This window comes from Mobula hypostoma, chromosome 28, assembly GCF_963921235.1.
Source record: "Mobula hypostoma chromosome 28, sMobHyp1.1, whole genome shotgun sequence".
Classification (NCBI taxonomy): domain Eukaryota; kingdom Metazoa; phylum Chordata; class Chondrichthyes; order Myliobatiformes; family Myliobatidae; genus Mobula; species Mobula hypostoma.
This window is the reverse complement of record NC_086124.1, coordinates 4,298,355-4,314,919: the sequence shown is the minus strand read 5'-3', so window position 1 is coordinate 4,314,919 and position 16,565 is coordinate 4,298,355. Positions and strand designations below refer to the sequence as shown.

General features: G+C 46.3%; 1 protein-coding gene across 2 annotated transcripts in view; it reads right to left on the bottom strand.

The window, feature by feature from the left end:
* LOC134338935 (sestrin-1-like) overlaps nucleotides 1-16,565 on the bottom strand; it is a 134,323-nt gene that overhangs the window by 22,899 nt on the left and 94,859 nt on the right. For both annotated transcript variants that reach the window (XM_063035140.1, XM_063035141.1), the window contains one exon: nucleotides 12,087-12,152. In XM_063035140.1, coding sequence (XP_062891210.1) covers nucleotides 12,087-12,152 — 66 coding nt within the window. The remainder of the gene's footprint in view (nucleotides 1-12,086; nucleotides 12,153-16,565) is intronic.

Here is a 16,565-nt window from a genome sequence, read left to right as displayed (position 1 = left end):
TACTTTTTATTTTCTTTACTAACCCTCTATCCAGATTAAGATTTATAAAGTTCAATCATTTAATTGCATATGGTGTACTGTTTGATATTTTGCTGTGCGGATTTGTAACTGGGTAACACATCACGCAGCAGCCACACAAACGAGATTTTTCAGTTTGGCGGGGCCAGGAGTTGTTTCCCCCTAGACGAACACATTCTGGCCGAGCCAGAGGGGTACATCAGTATGAGAATGACGTGGAAGCTTTAGAGAGGGTGCAGAGGTTTACCAGGATGTTGCCTGGATTAGAGAGCGTGTCTTATGAGGAAAGGTTGAGCGAACTGGCGCTTTTCTCTTTGGAGCGAAGGACGGTGAAGACGACTTGACAGAGGTGTACAAAGTAATAAGAGACAGAGATCGAATGGACACTTTTTCCCTGTGCAGGAATGACTAATACCGGGGCCATAATTTCGAGATGACTGGAGGAAAGCGTAGGGAGCTGTCAGAGGCAAGTTGTTATTTTTTTTAAATACACAGAAAGTGGTGGGTGTGTGGATTGCTCTGCTAGGGGTGATGGTAGAGGCAGAGTTATTGGGAACATTGAAGGGACAGGCACGTGGGTGCGTGGGTGATTGAAAAATAAAGCACTGTGTGGCAGGGATTGACCTTGGAGAAGGTTGAAAGGTCAGAGCAGTACAGAGCTGTGGATGTGTGGCCATGTGTGGTGGTAGAGGTGAACACATCAGGGAGATTTTAGAAACCCTAGTTAGACACATGGACGAAAGATTTTTGTCAGGGTAGGTTATGAAAGGTCAGTCCAACGTGGTGGGCCAAATGGTCTTCACCGTGCTGCCCCATTCATAACTTTAAGGTGTTTGAGGAAAGCAAAGGGTGATTATCAGAGGTAGCAATTTTACATAGAGAACGGGGGTTATGTGGAACGTGCTGCTAGGGGTGGTGGTAGAGGCAGGAACATTAGGGGCATTTAAGAGGCACTATGTAGGATGGAAATGCTAGATTAATCTAGCAGTAGGCTGAAGGGTCAGCATAATATATCTTTGGGTCTGGAATCGCAAATGGTATACAAGAACGTCAAGGTAATGTTTCAACTCTATAAAACTCTGGTTAGACAACACTTGTGTTCAGTTTTGGTCACCTCATTATAGGAAAGGTGTGGAAGGCTTCAGAGAGGTTGCAGAGGAGATTTACCAGGAGAGCTGCCTGGATTGGAGAGCGTGTCTTATGAGGATAGGCTGAGTGAGTTAGGCCTTTTCTCTTTGGAGTGAAGGAGGAGGAGAGGAGACTTGATAGAGGTGTACAAGGTGATAAGCATGGACAATTGACATCTCCCCCCCCACCCCCCCCAATTTTCCATAAACCACAAGGCACAGGAGCAGAATTAGGCTTTTCCGTCTAGACGAGTCTGCTCCATCATTCCATCTTGGCCAATTGGTTATCCTTCTCAATGCTGTTCTCCTGCCTTCACCCCATAACCTCTGACGCACTGACTAATCAAGAGTCTATCAACCCCACTTTAAATATATCGAATGACTTGGCCTTCACAGCCATGAGGCAACAAATTCCACAGATTCACCACCCTCAGGTTAAAGAAATTCCTCCTCATCTCTGTCAAAACAGACTTCGTTCTACTCTGAAGCTGTGCTCTCCGGTCCTGGACTCCCCCCACTACAGGAACCATCCTCTCCGCGTCCACTCTACGCCGGCCTTTCAATATCTTGTAGCTGAACTACCATTCTGCCTAGTCCCATTGACCCGCACCTGGACCATAGCCCTCTACACCTGTCCCATCCACGTACCTATCCAAACTTCTCTTTAATGTTGCAAACAAACATACATTCACCACTTCTATCAGCTCGTTCCGAGCTCTCACCGCACTCTGAGTGAAGCAGCTCCCCCTCAGATTCCTCTTAAATAATTTTCACCTTTCACCCTTAAACCCATGACCTCCGGTTCTCATCTCTCCCAACCTCGGTGGAAAAACCGGTTTGCAGATAAGCACCCCTTCAGACTGCACAAGGAAGAGACATTAATCAGCAGAATTCAGAGGTATGATACGGCACTTCGCCACAGCCAGTTTGTTTTACCATTCCGATTCAGATTTCCTAAGGCTTCCTCCGACGTAAAAAAATAACTGAACAGAACTGGCAAAAGCATCCAGATAACAATCAGTGTCTGATTTTATTCAGGGCCAGGAGCTCCATTAGGTAGCATTGACAAGTAACCAGTAACTAGGCACTCAGCTGATGCAAACCAGAACCACGATTACATCATCTATTTACTTCCTTTCTTCAGCACAGGAACAGCAGGATATTTTTTTTAAAATACAAAACTGAGTCACAACGCATTAGGGTTTCGAGAAAAGGGGTTGGAAAGCTCCTGTCAGGCAATTTACAAGAATGGTCCGGGAAGAACCGAATTGGGAGCAGTCGAGCTCAAAACCACTGGTTAAATTCAAAACTGGAATTGCAGTCACTAAGGAGCACAGGGTTCAGGAGCGCAGATGCCAGATTCCAGCAATACAAACAGTATGGGAGTGGGGGGGGGGGGTAGAAATGGGATGTCCTGGCCCCTCTGTCCTGCAGGCAGCAGCTGGCAGATCAGGATATAAATGTAATTGTGTAAATGTAATCGCCTCACATAAATGCCTCATGACAGCGCCTCTACTTTCTCAAGAGCCTGCGGATATTTGGCATGACATCAAACACCTTGGCAAACTTCTATTGACAGGTGGTGGAAAGTGTGCTGACTGGCTGCATTATGGCCTGGTATGGGAACACCAATGCCTTTTTAATGGAAAATCCTGCAAAAATGTAGTGGATTCGGCTCAGTATATCACCAGTAAAGCCCTCCCACCCACTGAACACATCTACATGAAACATTGCCATAGAAAAGCATCCACCATCAGAGATCCTCAAAACCTAGGCCATGCACCTTTCTCGCTGCTGCCATCAGGTAGAAGGTACAGGAGCCTCAGGATCTCACACCACCAGGTTCAAGAACAGTTACTACCCCTCAACCATTAGGCTCTTGAACAAAAGAGGATAATCACACTTATCCATTGAGATATTCCCATAACCAATGATCTCACTTTAGGGTCTCTTTACCTTGTTATTTCATGTTCTCGTTATTTATTGCTATTTCTTTATATTTCCATTTGCACAGTTTGTTGTCTTCTATGCTCTACTTAATCTTTCATTGATCCTGTTATAGTTACTTTTCGATGTGCTGAGTATGCCCACAGGAAAATGAATCTCAGGGTTGAGAGGAGTGACTGAGTACTTAGGAGGTGTCTCACATACTCACACTAGAAGGTTAGGTCATTGGTTAAGGGTTTTCTCGTTATGTGCCGTGTCCTATGATGTAGGCGATCATGCTCTGTCCATGACCATGACTGTTCTTGGCAAATTTTTCTATAGAAGTGGTTTTCCATTGCCTTCTTCTGGGCAGTGTCTTTACAAGACAGGTGGCCCCAGCTATTATCAATACTCTTCAGAGATTGTCTGCCTGGTGTCAGTGGTCACATAACCAGGACTTGTGATGTGCACCAGCTGCTTATACGACCATCCACCACCTGCTCCCATGGCTTCACGTGACCCTGATCGGGGGGCTAAGCAGGTGCTACACCTTGCCCAAGGGTGACCTGCAGGCTAGCAGAGGGAAGGACCACCTTCCACCTCCTTCAGTAGAGATGTTTTGCCACCCTGCCACCCAAATAGGTCAAGGGTGAAAGGTGAAATATTTAGGTGGAGCTTCTTCACTCTGGCGTAGAGTGTGTGGAACGAACTGCCAGCAGAAATGGTGGATGCAGGTTGAATGTCAATATTGAAAAGAAATTTAAATATATGGATGAGAGAGGTATGGAGGGCTATGGTCAGGATGTGGGCCAATGGGACCAGGAGAACAACAGTTTGCACAGACTAGATGGGCCAAAGGGCCTGTTTCAGTGCTGTAGTGCCCTACGATTGAAACATCATTTGACTTGGTCCAATAAAATAGTTTGAAATTCTTTGGAGGGCTGTGTCTTTTCACTGCCATGATCTTGCCTACTTGGGCAAAACAGGCTCCATTCCCCATCTTGCTATTTATTTATTGAGATACTGAGCAACCCTGGCCTAATCACTGGATAAATTACAATGACCAACCAGCTGGTACATCTTTGGACTGTGGGAGGAAACCTGAGCACTCGGAGGAAACCCGCACAGTTACAGGGAGAACATAAAAACTCTTTGCAGGCAAGTGGCAGGAGTTTGCATCCTTTGAATTAATTTAATGTTTTGAAGTTACAAAACATAACCACTTCTGCTCTCTCTTCCAGTTCTGAAGAAGGGCCTCAGCCCAAAACGTTGACTGTTTATTCATTTCCACAAATGCTGTCTGACCTGCTTAGTTCCTCCAGCGTTTTGTGTGTGTTGCTTTTCCCCCTTGCCCCCACCCCCCCAGTATCTGCAGAACTTCCTGTGATAATAGTGTGTCCACTGACTCTAACCCGTACGTCTTTGGATTTGGGAGGAAACCAGAGCACCCGGAGGAAACCCACACAGCCACCGGGAAAACGTACAAACTCCTTGCAAGCCAGTGGTTAAATACAGGGATCCCCACGGAAGACCCATTTTATCAGCAATGAATGTAGTTTAAAACCATAAAATATTAAAGGGTTAAGCACACCTTTGGCAAGCTAGCTTGTAAACACATAAACAATTAGTTGTGCCTGTTAGAATTTTGAAGGACCCTCTCATGTGTCAATAGCCAAGTCGTAAGGATTGATGGTAAAGCATACAATGATTCAGTAACCAGACACTCATGGGAGGTCTCACTGGCAGGCATATCCAATGAAAAACCTGAAACAAACAATTGCTGCCTTGTTATAAAACTCAATCAGTTAAGACAAATCTGCCTTACATGCAACTTTAGAACAATCACAATCCAAAGTATACTTATTACCAACGTATGTATATGCCGCCATATACAACCTGGAGATTTATTTTTAATCTCAAGGTAGTCAGTCGGGCAATGACTTTTAAATAGCCAAGGATGTCACTGGTTCAAAACACAAGGAGATTCTGTCCTCTTCCTTTCCAGTCCTGATAAAGGTCTTGGCTCTAAACATTGATTGTTGACTCTGCCCCACTGATGCTCGAAGTTCAAAGTAAATTTATTATCAAAGAATATATATGGCAGCGTATAAAACCCTGAGATCCATTTCCTTGTCAGCAGTCGAAGTAAATACAAGAAACACAGTAGAACCAGTGAAAGACCAGACTCAGCAGGGCGGACAACCAATGTACAAAGGACGACCTACTGTGCAAGTTCAAAACCAAAACAGAAAATAATAAATAAACAACGAGAACATGAGATACAACATAGAATAGTACAGCACAGTGCAGGCCCTTCGGCCCACAATGTTGTGCCGACCCTCAAACCCTACCTCCCATATAACCCCCCACCTTAAATTCCTCCATATACCTGTCTAGTAGTCTCTTAAACTTCACTAGTGTATCTGCCTCCACCACTGACTCAGGCAGTGCATTCCACGCACCAACCACTCTCTGAGTAAAAAACCTTCCTCTAATATCCCCCTTGAACTTCCCACCCCTTACCTTAAAGCCATGTCCTCTTGTATTGAGCAGTGGTGCCCTGGGGAAGAGGCGCTGGCTATCAACTCTATCTATTCCTCTTAATATCTTGTATACCTCTATCATGTCTCCTCTCATCCTCCTTCTCTCCAAAGAGTAAAGCCCTAGCTCCCTTAATCTCTGATCATAATGCATACTTTCTAAACCAGGCAGCATCCTGGTAAATCTCCTCTGTACCCTTTCCAATGCTTCCACATCCTTCCTATAGTGAGGCGACCAGAACTGGACACGGTACTCCAAGTGTGGCCTAACCAGAGTTTTATAGAGCTGCATCATTACATCACGACTCTTAAACTCTATCCTTCGACTTATGAAAGCCAACACCCCATAAGCTTTCTTAACTACCCTATCCACCTGTGAGGCAACTTTCAGGGATCTGTGGACACATACCCCAAGATAAAGAATCCTTGAAAGCTCCTGGGGGTCAACATCAGAGGATCTATCCTGGACCCAACAGATCGATGCAGCGACAGAAAAGGCACGACAGCGGCTATATTTCATGAGTTTGAGCACATTTGGTATGTCACCACAGACATTCACAAATTTCCACAGATGTGCCATGGAGAGCATTCCTACTGGCTGCATTACCGTCCGCTATGGCGGCAGGTGGTGAGGGCTACCAGACAGGATCGAACTAAGCTGCAGAGAGTTGTAAGTTCAGTCAGCTCCATCCTGGCCACTAGCTTCCGGAGCATCCAGGGCATTGTCAAGCAGCGGTCCCTCAAAAAGGTGGCATCCACCACCCAGGAGATGCCCTCTTCTCATTGCCACCAGCAGGGAGGAGGTACAGGAGCCTGAAGACACACAGTCAACAATTCAGGAACAGCTTCTTCCCCTCTGCCATCTGATTTCTGAATGAACATTGAACCCTGAACACTACCTCACAGCTTTTTACCCCCCCCGCTCTCCTTTTTGCACTTATTTAACTTTTCTTAATATATTAATACTTATCATAATTTAGTTTTTTTATTGTGTGTTGCAATATTCTGCTTCTGCACAACAACAAGTTTCACAACATATGCCGGAGATATTAAAGCCGATTCTGAAGTGAGTCTATTGGTTGTGGGAACAATTCAGTGTTGGGGTGACTACAGTTATCCCCTCTGGTTCAAGAGCTTGATAGCCTCGGGGTAATAACTGTTCCTGAACCTGGTGGTGCGAGTCCTGAAGCTCCTGTACCTCCTTCCTGATGGCAGCAGCAGGAAGAGAGCATGACCTGGGTGGAGGGGTTCTTGATGAAGGCTGTATTCTTGCTGCCTGACCTGCTGAGTTCCTCCAGCATTTTGTATGCATTAGTAGAAGGCGGAGTGTTGAGGGTGCAACCAAAGCTAGCGATCAAGAGAGGCTGCATCCGCATTTAAGATTAGATCAGCACCTGCAGCAAGTGGGAAGAAAGCAAGCAAAGCATGACACACAAATTGCCGGGGGAACTCAGCAGGTCAGGTAGTATCTGTGGAAAAGAATCAACAGTTGATGATTTGGGCCAAGACGCTTCTTCAGGACTGGGAAGGAAGAGGGAATATGCCAGAATAAAAAGGTGGGGGGGGGGGGGAGTAGAGAAGAGGGAAAGGAGGCTAGCTGGAAGGTGATAGGTGAAGCCAGGCGTGTGGGAACGGTCAAGGGCTGAAGAAGAAATGTGATAGGAGAAGAGAGGGAACCACGGGAGAAAGGGAAGGAGGAGGGGACCAAGGAGAAGGTAATAGGCAGGTGAGAAAGTCAGAGTGCGGAACAGAGGGGTGAGGGCTAATTTGTTACCAGAAGGAGAAATTGATATTCATGCCATCAGGTTGGTGGGTACCCAGACAGAATAAAAGCTGTTGCCCCTCTACCCTGAGGGTGGCTCATCTTGGCAAAGTATTGCACTAGTTTGAACGAGAACAGTAGTGATGAGACTCTGTAAATACACAGTGTTGTTTTCCCTCCTCTGAAAGACTCTGATCTGATAGTTATTCCAGAATTCCGTCATTATCGGATGATAAAACACAGAAGGAAAACAGCGCACAGCAGAAGGCTCGGCTCTAAACTGGGTCTGCCAAGCTACACAAAAAGCAAGAGATTTTGCTGATGGTGCAAATCTTAAGGAACACCCAAAATAATATACCCAGCTCAATGTGACTTCCCCATTCGCATTCTGACAAGTCTGTCCATCGTCTCCTCGACTGCCACAAAGATGCCAAGCTCAGGCTGGAGGAGCAACACCTGATATTGTCTATGTAGCCTCCAACCCGATGGCATGAAAATCGGTTTCTCTAACTTACAGTAATTCCTTCCCTCTCCCTCTCTTTCCATTCCCAATTCTTCTCACCCTTCTTTTCCTCACCTCCCTCTGGCTCGCCTTCCCTTTGTCCCATGGTCCACTTCCCCTCCTATCAGATTCCTCCTTCTTTATCTCTTTACTCGGTCCACCCATCTCCTCTCAACTTCTCACTTCATCACCCCTCAATCCCACACACCTTCCTCCCCTCACACGGTCTCAGCAATCACCTCCCAGCTTCTCACTTCATCGTCCCTCCCCAACCCATCCACCTATCAGCTGCCAGCTTGTAAGCGTTCCCTTCCCACAAGTTCTTATTCTGGCATCTTTCTCCCTTTCCTATCCAAGTCCCGATGACAGGTCTCAGCCCAAAACATCGGCTGTTTATTCCCTTCCACAGATGCTGACTGAGCTGCTGGGCTCCTCCAGCATTTCTGATTCAGTTATTAATCACACATTAAAACATAGCACGAGATGCATTGTTCGCATTAACCAGCAACACACCCTAAGGATGTGTAGGGGCAGCCTGCAAGAGTCACAACACATCCCAACCAGCATAACATGCCCACAATTTTGTACGTGTCAGCCAAACGACTCCCTTATATGATGCAATTGCTGGGCAAAAAGGTAGACACTGAGCAACTCTTCAAAACAGGATGTGACTAAACAAAACACCTTTCTGCTTTGCATTGCAGCTTGAAGGTGACCGGCTGCTTCGACGAGAGACAAGCAACCACAGATGCTGGAATCTGGAGCAAAAGTTCTGGAGGAACTCAGTAGGCCAGGCAGCATCTGTGGCATGAACCGGGCTGGATGAAAGGTCTCAACTTCCTCCAAATGGACCACAAATTTGTCATTGGATTTGGAAGCTTGTGTGCCTCAATATCCTGGAGAGCTATGTTGTCTGGAGTCAGGGCTTTATGCTTTGGCTCTTGGTAGGGTCACCCATGCCAGACAGGTCAAAGGGTAGAGGCCAGACGAAGAGTGGTCCTGGTTCGGGGGTTCAGCTCAGGGCTAATAACTCTGCCTGGTAAAAACAAAACTAGTACAGAAACAGCAAACAAGAGAAAACCTGCAGATGCTGGAAATCCAAGCAACACACAGAAAATGCTGGAGGAACTCAGCAGGCCAGGCAGCATCTACGGAAAAAAGTACAGTCGACGTTTCAGGCCGAGATCCTTTGGCAGAAACAGCTATGAAGAATCCTTCTGCATCCGAATGGGACGGTATTCCTGAGTCTCCACCCGGGACTTGTATGACTGACAGTAGTGAGAGGAAGCTACTGACATGACGAAGGAAGCCCTGAACACTGCCAGGGACGGAGGGCCTTCGTTGTTGCCCTGAATGCCAGTGGCATAAAGGGCAATAAGTAAGCAAGACTCAAAACGACAGGCGGGCTCACACCCTGGTGAGATAGGGTCATGTGAAGCCAGCTCTGGCAGTCTGGGTGATGAGATCTACAGTGAGATCCAACGGCCAGGAAGGTGGCTCTGCAACGCTCCGTGGAGAGCGAAGGGCACGACAAGGCACAGAAGACGTCACGGTCATCAACCCCAACCAAGAAAGAAACAACAGGAATTCTGCAGATGCTGGAAATTCAAGCAACACACATCAAAGTTGCTGGTGAATGCAGCAGGCCAGGCAGCATCTCTAGGAAGAGGTGCAGTTGACGTTTCAGGCCGAGACCTTTCGTCAGGACTAACTAAAGGAAGAGTGAGTAAGAGATTTGAAAGTTGGAGGGGGAGGGGGAGATTCAAAATGATAGGAGAAGACAGGAGGGGGAGAGATGGAGCCAAGAGCTGGACAGGTGATTGGCAAAAGGGATACGAGAGGATCTCTAACTTCTGCTAATGCCCCACCTCCCCCTCGTACCCCATCTGTTACTTACCTTTATACACACATTCTTTCTATCACTCTCCTTTTTCTCCCTCTGTCCCTCTGAATATACCCCTTGCCCATCCTCTGGGTTCCCCTCCCCCTGCCCTCCTTGTCTTTCTTCCCGGACCTCCTGTCCCATGATCCTTTCAAATCTCTTACTCACTCTTCCTTCAGTTAGTCCTGACGAAGGGTCTCGGCCTGAAATGTCGACTGCACCTCTTCCTAGAGATGCTGCCTGGCCTGCTGCGTTCACCAGCAACTTTGATGTGTGTTGCTCCAACCAAGAAAGACCCCACTTTGTGACACTTGTTCGTACCACTGGACCCGGACTTCTGAGATCGAGAGACTGGGGCTGCTCCAGTACAATGGCGTTTCCACTTTAAAACCTCTCCCGCACAGGTTTCCTGTCATCGTCGGACATGGTGGACACCCACTAGCACTCAAAACAGCAGCTGCCATTTCCCTCCAATGCCTGACCTGCTGAGTTCCTCAGCATCTTGGCTTGTAGCTGTTTGCTCCTCGTTTATGGGAAGTGGATGTTACTGGTGATGTCAACATCTACTGTCCATTCATAATTGTTCCCGAGACTCAAACAAAGATCATAGAGGCCCTCAGGAGAAGTGTTAAGAGTTACTTCTTCAGTGCCGAACGGGTACGGATTGAACCTCCAAACCTGGAGGACCGCTGGACCACTCGGTCTGGCCTCTACCCTTTGGCCTGGCTGGTATAGGACCAGCAGCCAAAGCATAATTTTTTTTGTTTGGTTGTTTCATTACTAAGATTTTTCATAATTCTTATCGCTCAACCTTTATGGGCCATGCTGTAAAAATTAGGCATTCATGATGTTTCCAAAGTTAAAGTAAATTTTATTATCAAAGTACATACATCACCATATACAACCTTGAGATTCATTTGCTTGTGGGCATATTCAGCAAACCTATAAGAACAGTAACTGGAACAGAATCAGTGAAAAATCAACCAGAAAGCTGAAGACATGTCCATGATTGTTCTTGGCAAAATTTTCTACAGAAGTGGTTTGCCATTGCCTTCTTCTGGGCAGTGTCTTTTCAAGACGGGTGACCCCAGCCATTATCAATACTCTTCAGTGATTGTCTGCCTGACATCAGTGGTCACATAACCAGGACTTGTGATGTGCACCAGCTGCTCGTACGACCATCCACCACCTGCTCCCATGGCTTCACATGACCCTGATTGGTGGGCTAAGCAGGTGCTACACCTTGCCCAAGGGTGACCTGCAGACTAGCGAAGGGTTGGAGCACCTTACATCTCCTTCAGTAAAGACAGACCTTGAATTTATTGATTCTAATAAACTCTTACAACTCCTCAGCTCCAAGGCAGGATTTGACCTTACCTTGACATCAATAGTCCAGGCCCCTACCAGCTGGTCCAGTGGCACAATCACTGCGGTTGTACCTAAAGATTAGCTTTACTTGTCGCATGTACATTAAAAACAGTCTGTGTTAATGTCCAACATAATCCAAGGACGTGCCTGAAGCAGCCTGCAAGTGTCACCGCACAGCATGTCCACAAATTACTAACTCTAAGCCGTACGTCTTTGGACTGTGGGAGGAAATCTGAGCACCCGGGGGAAACCCACGCTGTCACAAGAAGAACACACACACACTCCTTACAGGCAATGGCAGGAATTGAACTCTGATCTCTAGGACCGTATTAGTGCTATGCTAACAGTTATGCTACCGTGCCCCACCCCCCCACCCCGCAAAGACAAATGCAGGTAGTCAGGGCCAAGTGATCTCATTCTGAGCTACTAGAGTGGAACTCTGTTGTAGTTGTGAGACAGGCAGCACCCAGCCAGTCCTTTATTTTATGGAGAGACACAGGCCCTCTGTCCCAACAAGCCCCTATGCCTCCATACAATTACACACATGCGACCGAGTAACCTGCTAACCCACACGTTTTAGGACTGCCGGAGGAAACCGGAGCACCCGGAGGAAACCCACACGGTCACGGGGAGAATGTACAAACTCCTTACAGGCAGTGATGGGAATTAAACTTGGGTCACTTCAATAGTATTATGCTACAGGACCGTGCCACCCAATATCGAGGGCTATTGAAAGTTACATCTTTTTTAAAAAAAAAGTGACAGAATCTCCCGTTTAAAATCTGTCACTTTGTAAACAGATCAGCACAGAGGTGTACGTGACAAAAACTCAAGAAAGTCTCCAGATGCTGGAAATCCAAAGAGACACAGAGACATGTTCCTCCGGCATTTTGACTGTGTTGCTGAGGTGCCTAAAGGATTATTCCAATGAAACTTCAAAATTCAAACTTAATTCGCATACCTCTCTGGCTGGAATGAAGGAACTTGGACCCAGACCAATAGGGCGAGGTATCTTCACCTTCCGATCCTAAATGCAAATAAATCACAGTTACAAGCTTGCTTTGTTAATGGAAAATTTGCCCCACAAAGTGTTGGAACAAGAGGGTTGACAATTAAGCTGTCTTCTGTGTCCCATTTCTGAACACATACACAATACATAGCGATATTAGCACTACAGAACTCACCATTTCCAACAGCTTTCCCTTCATATTTAAGAAACCCAAAAGCACTCTTCAGAAGCACATACTATTTCATCAGATTGCAGTGCCTTTGTGAACTGAGACTTCCTGAATGTGTATTAGTCAATGGTTCATTACTCTGGTAGCTAATGCATCAGCCTTCCTGCTTATGACATCAGTCACAGGGATGTTGCACTCTCACATAACTCTAGGAAACCAATTCCAACTTGCCTTTCTGTTCTATTACACATCTGACAAAATTTCGCCGGCAGCTTGGCCACACTTTAATTCGGTGAGGCAGAAATTTTAAATCACGCAGACGGTAAACTTAACCACTCATTCACACGGCAACACTGAAGGGAAGGACTAGAATCAGAATCTGGTTTACGATCCTGATATTTGTGAAGTTTCGTTGTTATGCAGCAGCAGTGCAGTGCAATACCGTAAGATATAGGAGCAGAATTAGGCCATTTGGCCCATCGAGTCTGCTCCGCTATCTCGTCATGTCTGATCCATTTCCCTCTCAGTCCCAATCTCTTACCTTCTCCTCGTATGCCTTCATGCCCTGACTAATCAAGAATCTATCAACCTCTGTCTTAAATATACTCAATGACTTGGCCTCCACAGCCGCCTGTGGCAATGAATTCCACAGATTCACCACTGTCTAAAGAAATTCCTCATCTCTGTTCTAAAAGGACGCCCCTCTATTCTGAGGCTGTGCCCTTTGGTCTTAGACTCCCCCACTGTAGGAAAATACATGAATTACTGCAAGTTACAATAAGGAAGGCAGTAGGGTAGCATAGTGGTTAGCACAACGCTTTGCAGAACTGCTGACCCTGGTTCAATTCCCGCTGCTGCCTGTAAGGAGTTTGTACGTTCTCCCTCTGATCGCATGGGTTTCCTCCGGGTGCTCTGGTTTCCTCCCACAATCTAAAGACTTACCGACTGGTAGGTTAATTGGTCATTGTAAATTGTCTGGTGATTAGGCCGGGATTAAATTGGGGGATTGCTGGTCAACGTGGTTCAAAGAGCTGGAAGGGCCACCCTGCGCTGTATCTCAATAAATAAATAAACAGACAGAATAACAAGTAATGCAAAAAATGAGGTAGTGTTCATGGTCAGTTTAGAAATCTGGGGGCGGAAGGGAAGAAGTTGTTTCTAAAACACTGAGTGTGTCTCCAACATTTGGTAGGTTTCAATGAAATCCCCCTCACATTCTTCTAAATTCCAGTGAGTTCAGGCCCAAAGCTGCCAAATGCTCCTCATATGTTAACCCCTTGATTCCTGGAATCATCCTCGTGAACTTCATCTGGACTCTCTCCAGTGACAATACATCCCTTCTGAGATAAGGGGCCCAAAACTGTTGTCTATACTCCAAGAGCACCCTGACTAGTGTCTTATAAAGCTTCAGCATTATCTCCTGGTTTTAAAATTCTATTCCCCTTGAAATAAACGCAAACATTGCACTTGCCTTCTTTACCACAGACTACACCTGTGAATGAACCTTCTGGGAGTCTTGCACGAGGACTCCTAAGTCCCTCTTAACCTCTGATAGCCTTAACAACTATCGTCCAGTAGCACTCACATCCATGGTGATGGAATGTTGAGGAATAAACAGTCGATATTTTGGACGGAGACCTTTCCAGTGAGATTATTCCTGTCCATAGATGCTGCCTGACCTGCCGAACTTTATATGTGTTACTCTTTAACATCTCCAGGCCTTGTGCAGGTACTGTGATGCCACTTGCAAGGGTTACTCTGATTTCCAGCATCTGCAGAACCTCTACAGGAGCCAACTCATTGAGGTCAAGATACTAGCCATGAATTCTGAACCTAGCATATAGAAAATAGAAATTTACAGCACATTACAGGCCCTTCAACCCACAATGTTGTGTTGACCTTGTAACCTACTCTAGAGAATGCCTAGAATTTCCCTAGCGCATCGCCCTCTATTTTTCTAATCTCTATGTACCTATATAAGAGGCTCTTAAAAGACCCTATTGTACCTGCTTCCACCACCGCCACTGGCAGTGCATTCCACACATCCACCACTCTGTGTGAAAAAACTTACCCCTGACTTCCCCTCAGTGCCTATTTCCAAGCTTCTTAACATTATGCTCCCTCATGTTAGCCATTTCAACCCTGGGAAAGAGCCTCTGACTACCCACACGATCAATGCCCCTCATCATCTTATACACCTCCATCAGGTCACCTCTCATCCTCCGTCGCTCCAAGGAGAAAAGGCCAAGTTCACTCAAGCTATTCTCATAAGGCACACCCTCCAATCCAGGCAACCTCCTTGTAAATCTCCTCTGCACTCTCTCTATAGTATCCACATCCTTCCCGTAGTGAGGTGACCAGAGTGTTGATGCGGGTTCTTACCTGAAGACTGAAGTATTACTGTGGGAGCAAGCAGCAGCAGAGCAAAGGTTCAAAGGTCCATTTATTATCAAAGTATGTATGACAACTCTGAGATTTGTCTTCTCAAGATAGCCAAGAAACAAAGAACACCATAGAGGCTGTTCAAAGAAAAATGTCTACCTCCCCCCAACCCTAAAACCTAACAAATTGCCCCAACCTGCAACAAGAAAGAATGACAACACAATCAACCCCACCCACATGAAAAAAATCCTACAACAGAAATAAGAGCATCAAACTCCGACCCCCCCCCGCACAAAAAACTTAAAATCGCGCCAAATTAAATCTCTCAAATGGCAACAAGGACACACAAAAACACAGAATATAAACGATATAAAACAGAAAGAAGTGCAGTCCAATTCATAAATAGCAGACCTTCAGTAATATCCTCCAACAGCATTAAGGGATAGAGAGACCATGCAAACGCTGAGATATAGCAGCGAGGGTGATAGGTGGCCACACACAAAAATCTAAGAAATAAATCATAAAGCTCGATTCTGCATTGCAGAACTTAGTTTCTGATTTAATAATGCCAGGAAGAAAAATCAACCATCATCATTAGGTTTGGCTGATACATGACCCAGAAGCACAGCACCGTGGTTAGATCATGTGGCCTTGCTGTCCTTTCAGTTTCGGGGCCGATTTTCTCCCACATTCTGGGAAAGACAGGGAATATGCAGTCCCATGTCAGTGCACATTTGAGGAAGCTTCAGACGCACGCTGGGGATTACTAACACAAGAAAGTCTGCTGATGCTGGAAATCCAGAGCAACACACACGCACACACAATGCCGAGGAACTCAGCAGGTCAGGCAGCATCTATGGAAATAAACAAACAGTCCATGTTTTGGGCCAAGACCCTTCATCAGGACATCAGGTCTGGAAAGGAAGGGGCAAGACACCAGAATAAAAAGGAGGGAGGGGGAAGGAGGCGAGCTAGCAGGTGATAGGTGAAGACAGGCAAGTAGGAAAAGTAATGGGCTAGAGAGGAAGGACTCTAATAGGAGAGGAGAAAGGGAAGAAGGGGACCCAGGAGGAGGTGATAGAGAGCGTGAGAAGAGGCGAGAGGCCAGAGTGGGGAAATGAAGAAGTGGGGAGGGGGGAAAAAGAGAAAACTTTGTTTTAATAGCGGAAGGAGAAATCTATATTCATGCCATCAGGTTGGAGGCTACCCAGACAGAACTAGGTGTTATTGTTACCTTTAAACATGTCAGCATGGCTCTGCTGGAACCCTTTGAGTTCATTCTCCACAACTTGAGAAACTCCCTGCTCTGTGGTTAAATGTGACTTGTTTGTCCATTCCGATGTTGCTTAATTCACAACGGGAATAGACCGTGCTTTATAACACCCCTCCACGTCCACTTTGGAGTGCCTCCAAGTCGGACAACACGACAGCATAGAAACAATCCCTTTGGCCCATTCAGTTTATGCTGAAATATTATTCCGTCTACTCCCATCCACCTGCACCTGGACCATGACCCCCCCGCCCCCATTCATGTACTCACCGAAGTTTACAAGCCTCTTTAACGACAAGGACCCTTACCATTAAGCAAGGGGTCCATGGACACCGGGCTGGGAACATCTGCCGTAATTTTTGAAATTGAACCTGCATCCACCACCTCTGAGGCAGCTCGTTTCACACCAACATCACCCGAGTGAAAATCCCCCGCATGTACCCCTTAAACATTTCACCCTTAACCCACGACCTCGAGCTCTCATCTTACCCAGCCTCAGTGCCAAAAAAGCCTGCATTTACCCTATCTATACCCCTCATAATTCTGTATACCTTTACCAAATCTCCCCTCATTCTCCAGGGGAATAACGTCCTAACCTAGTCACCTTTCC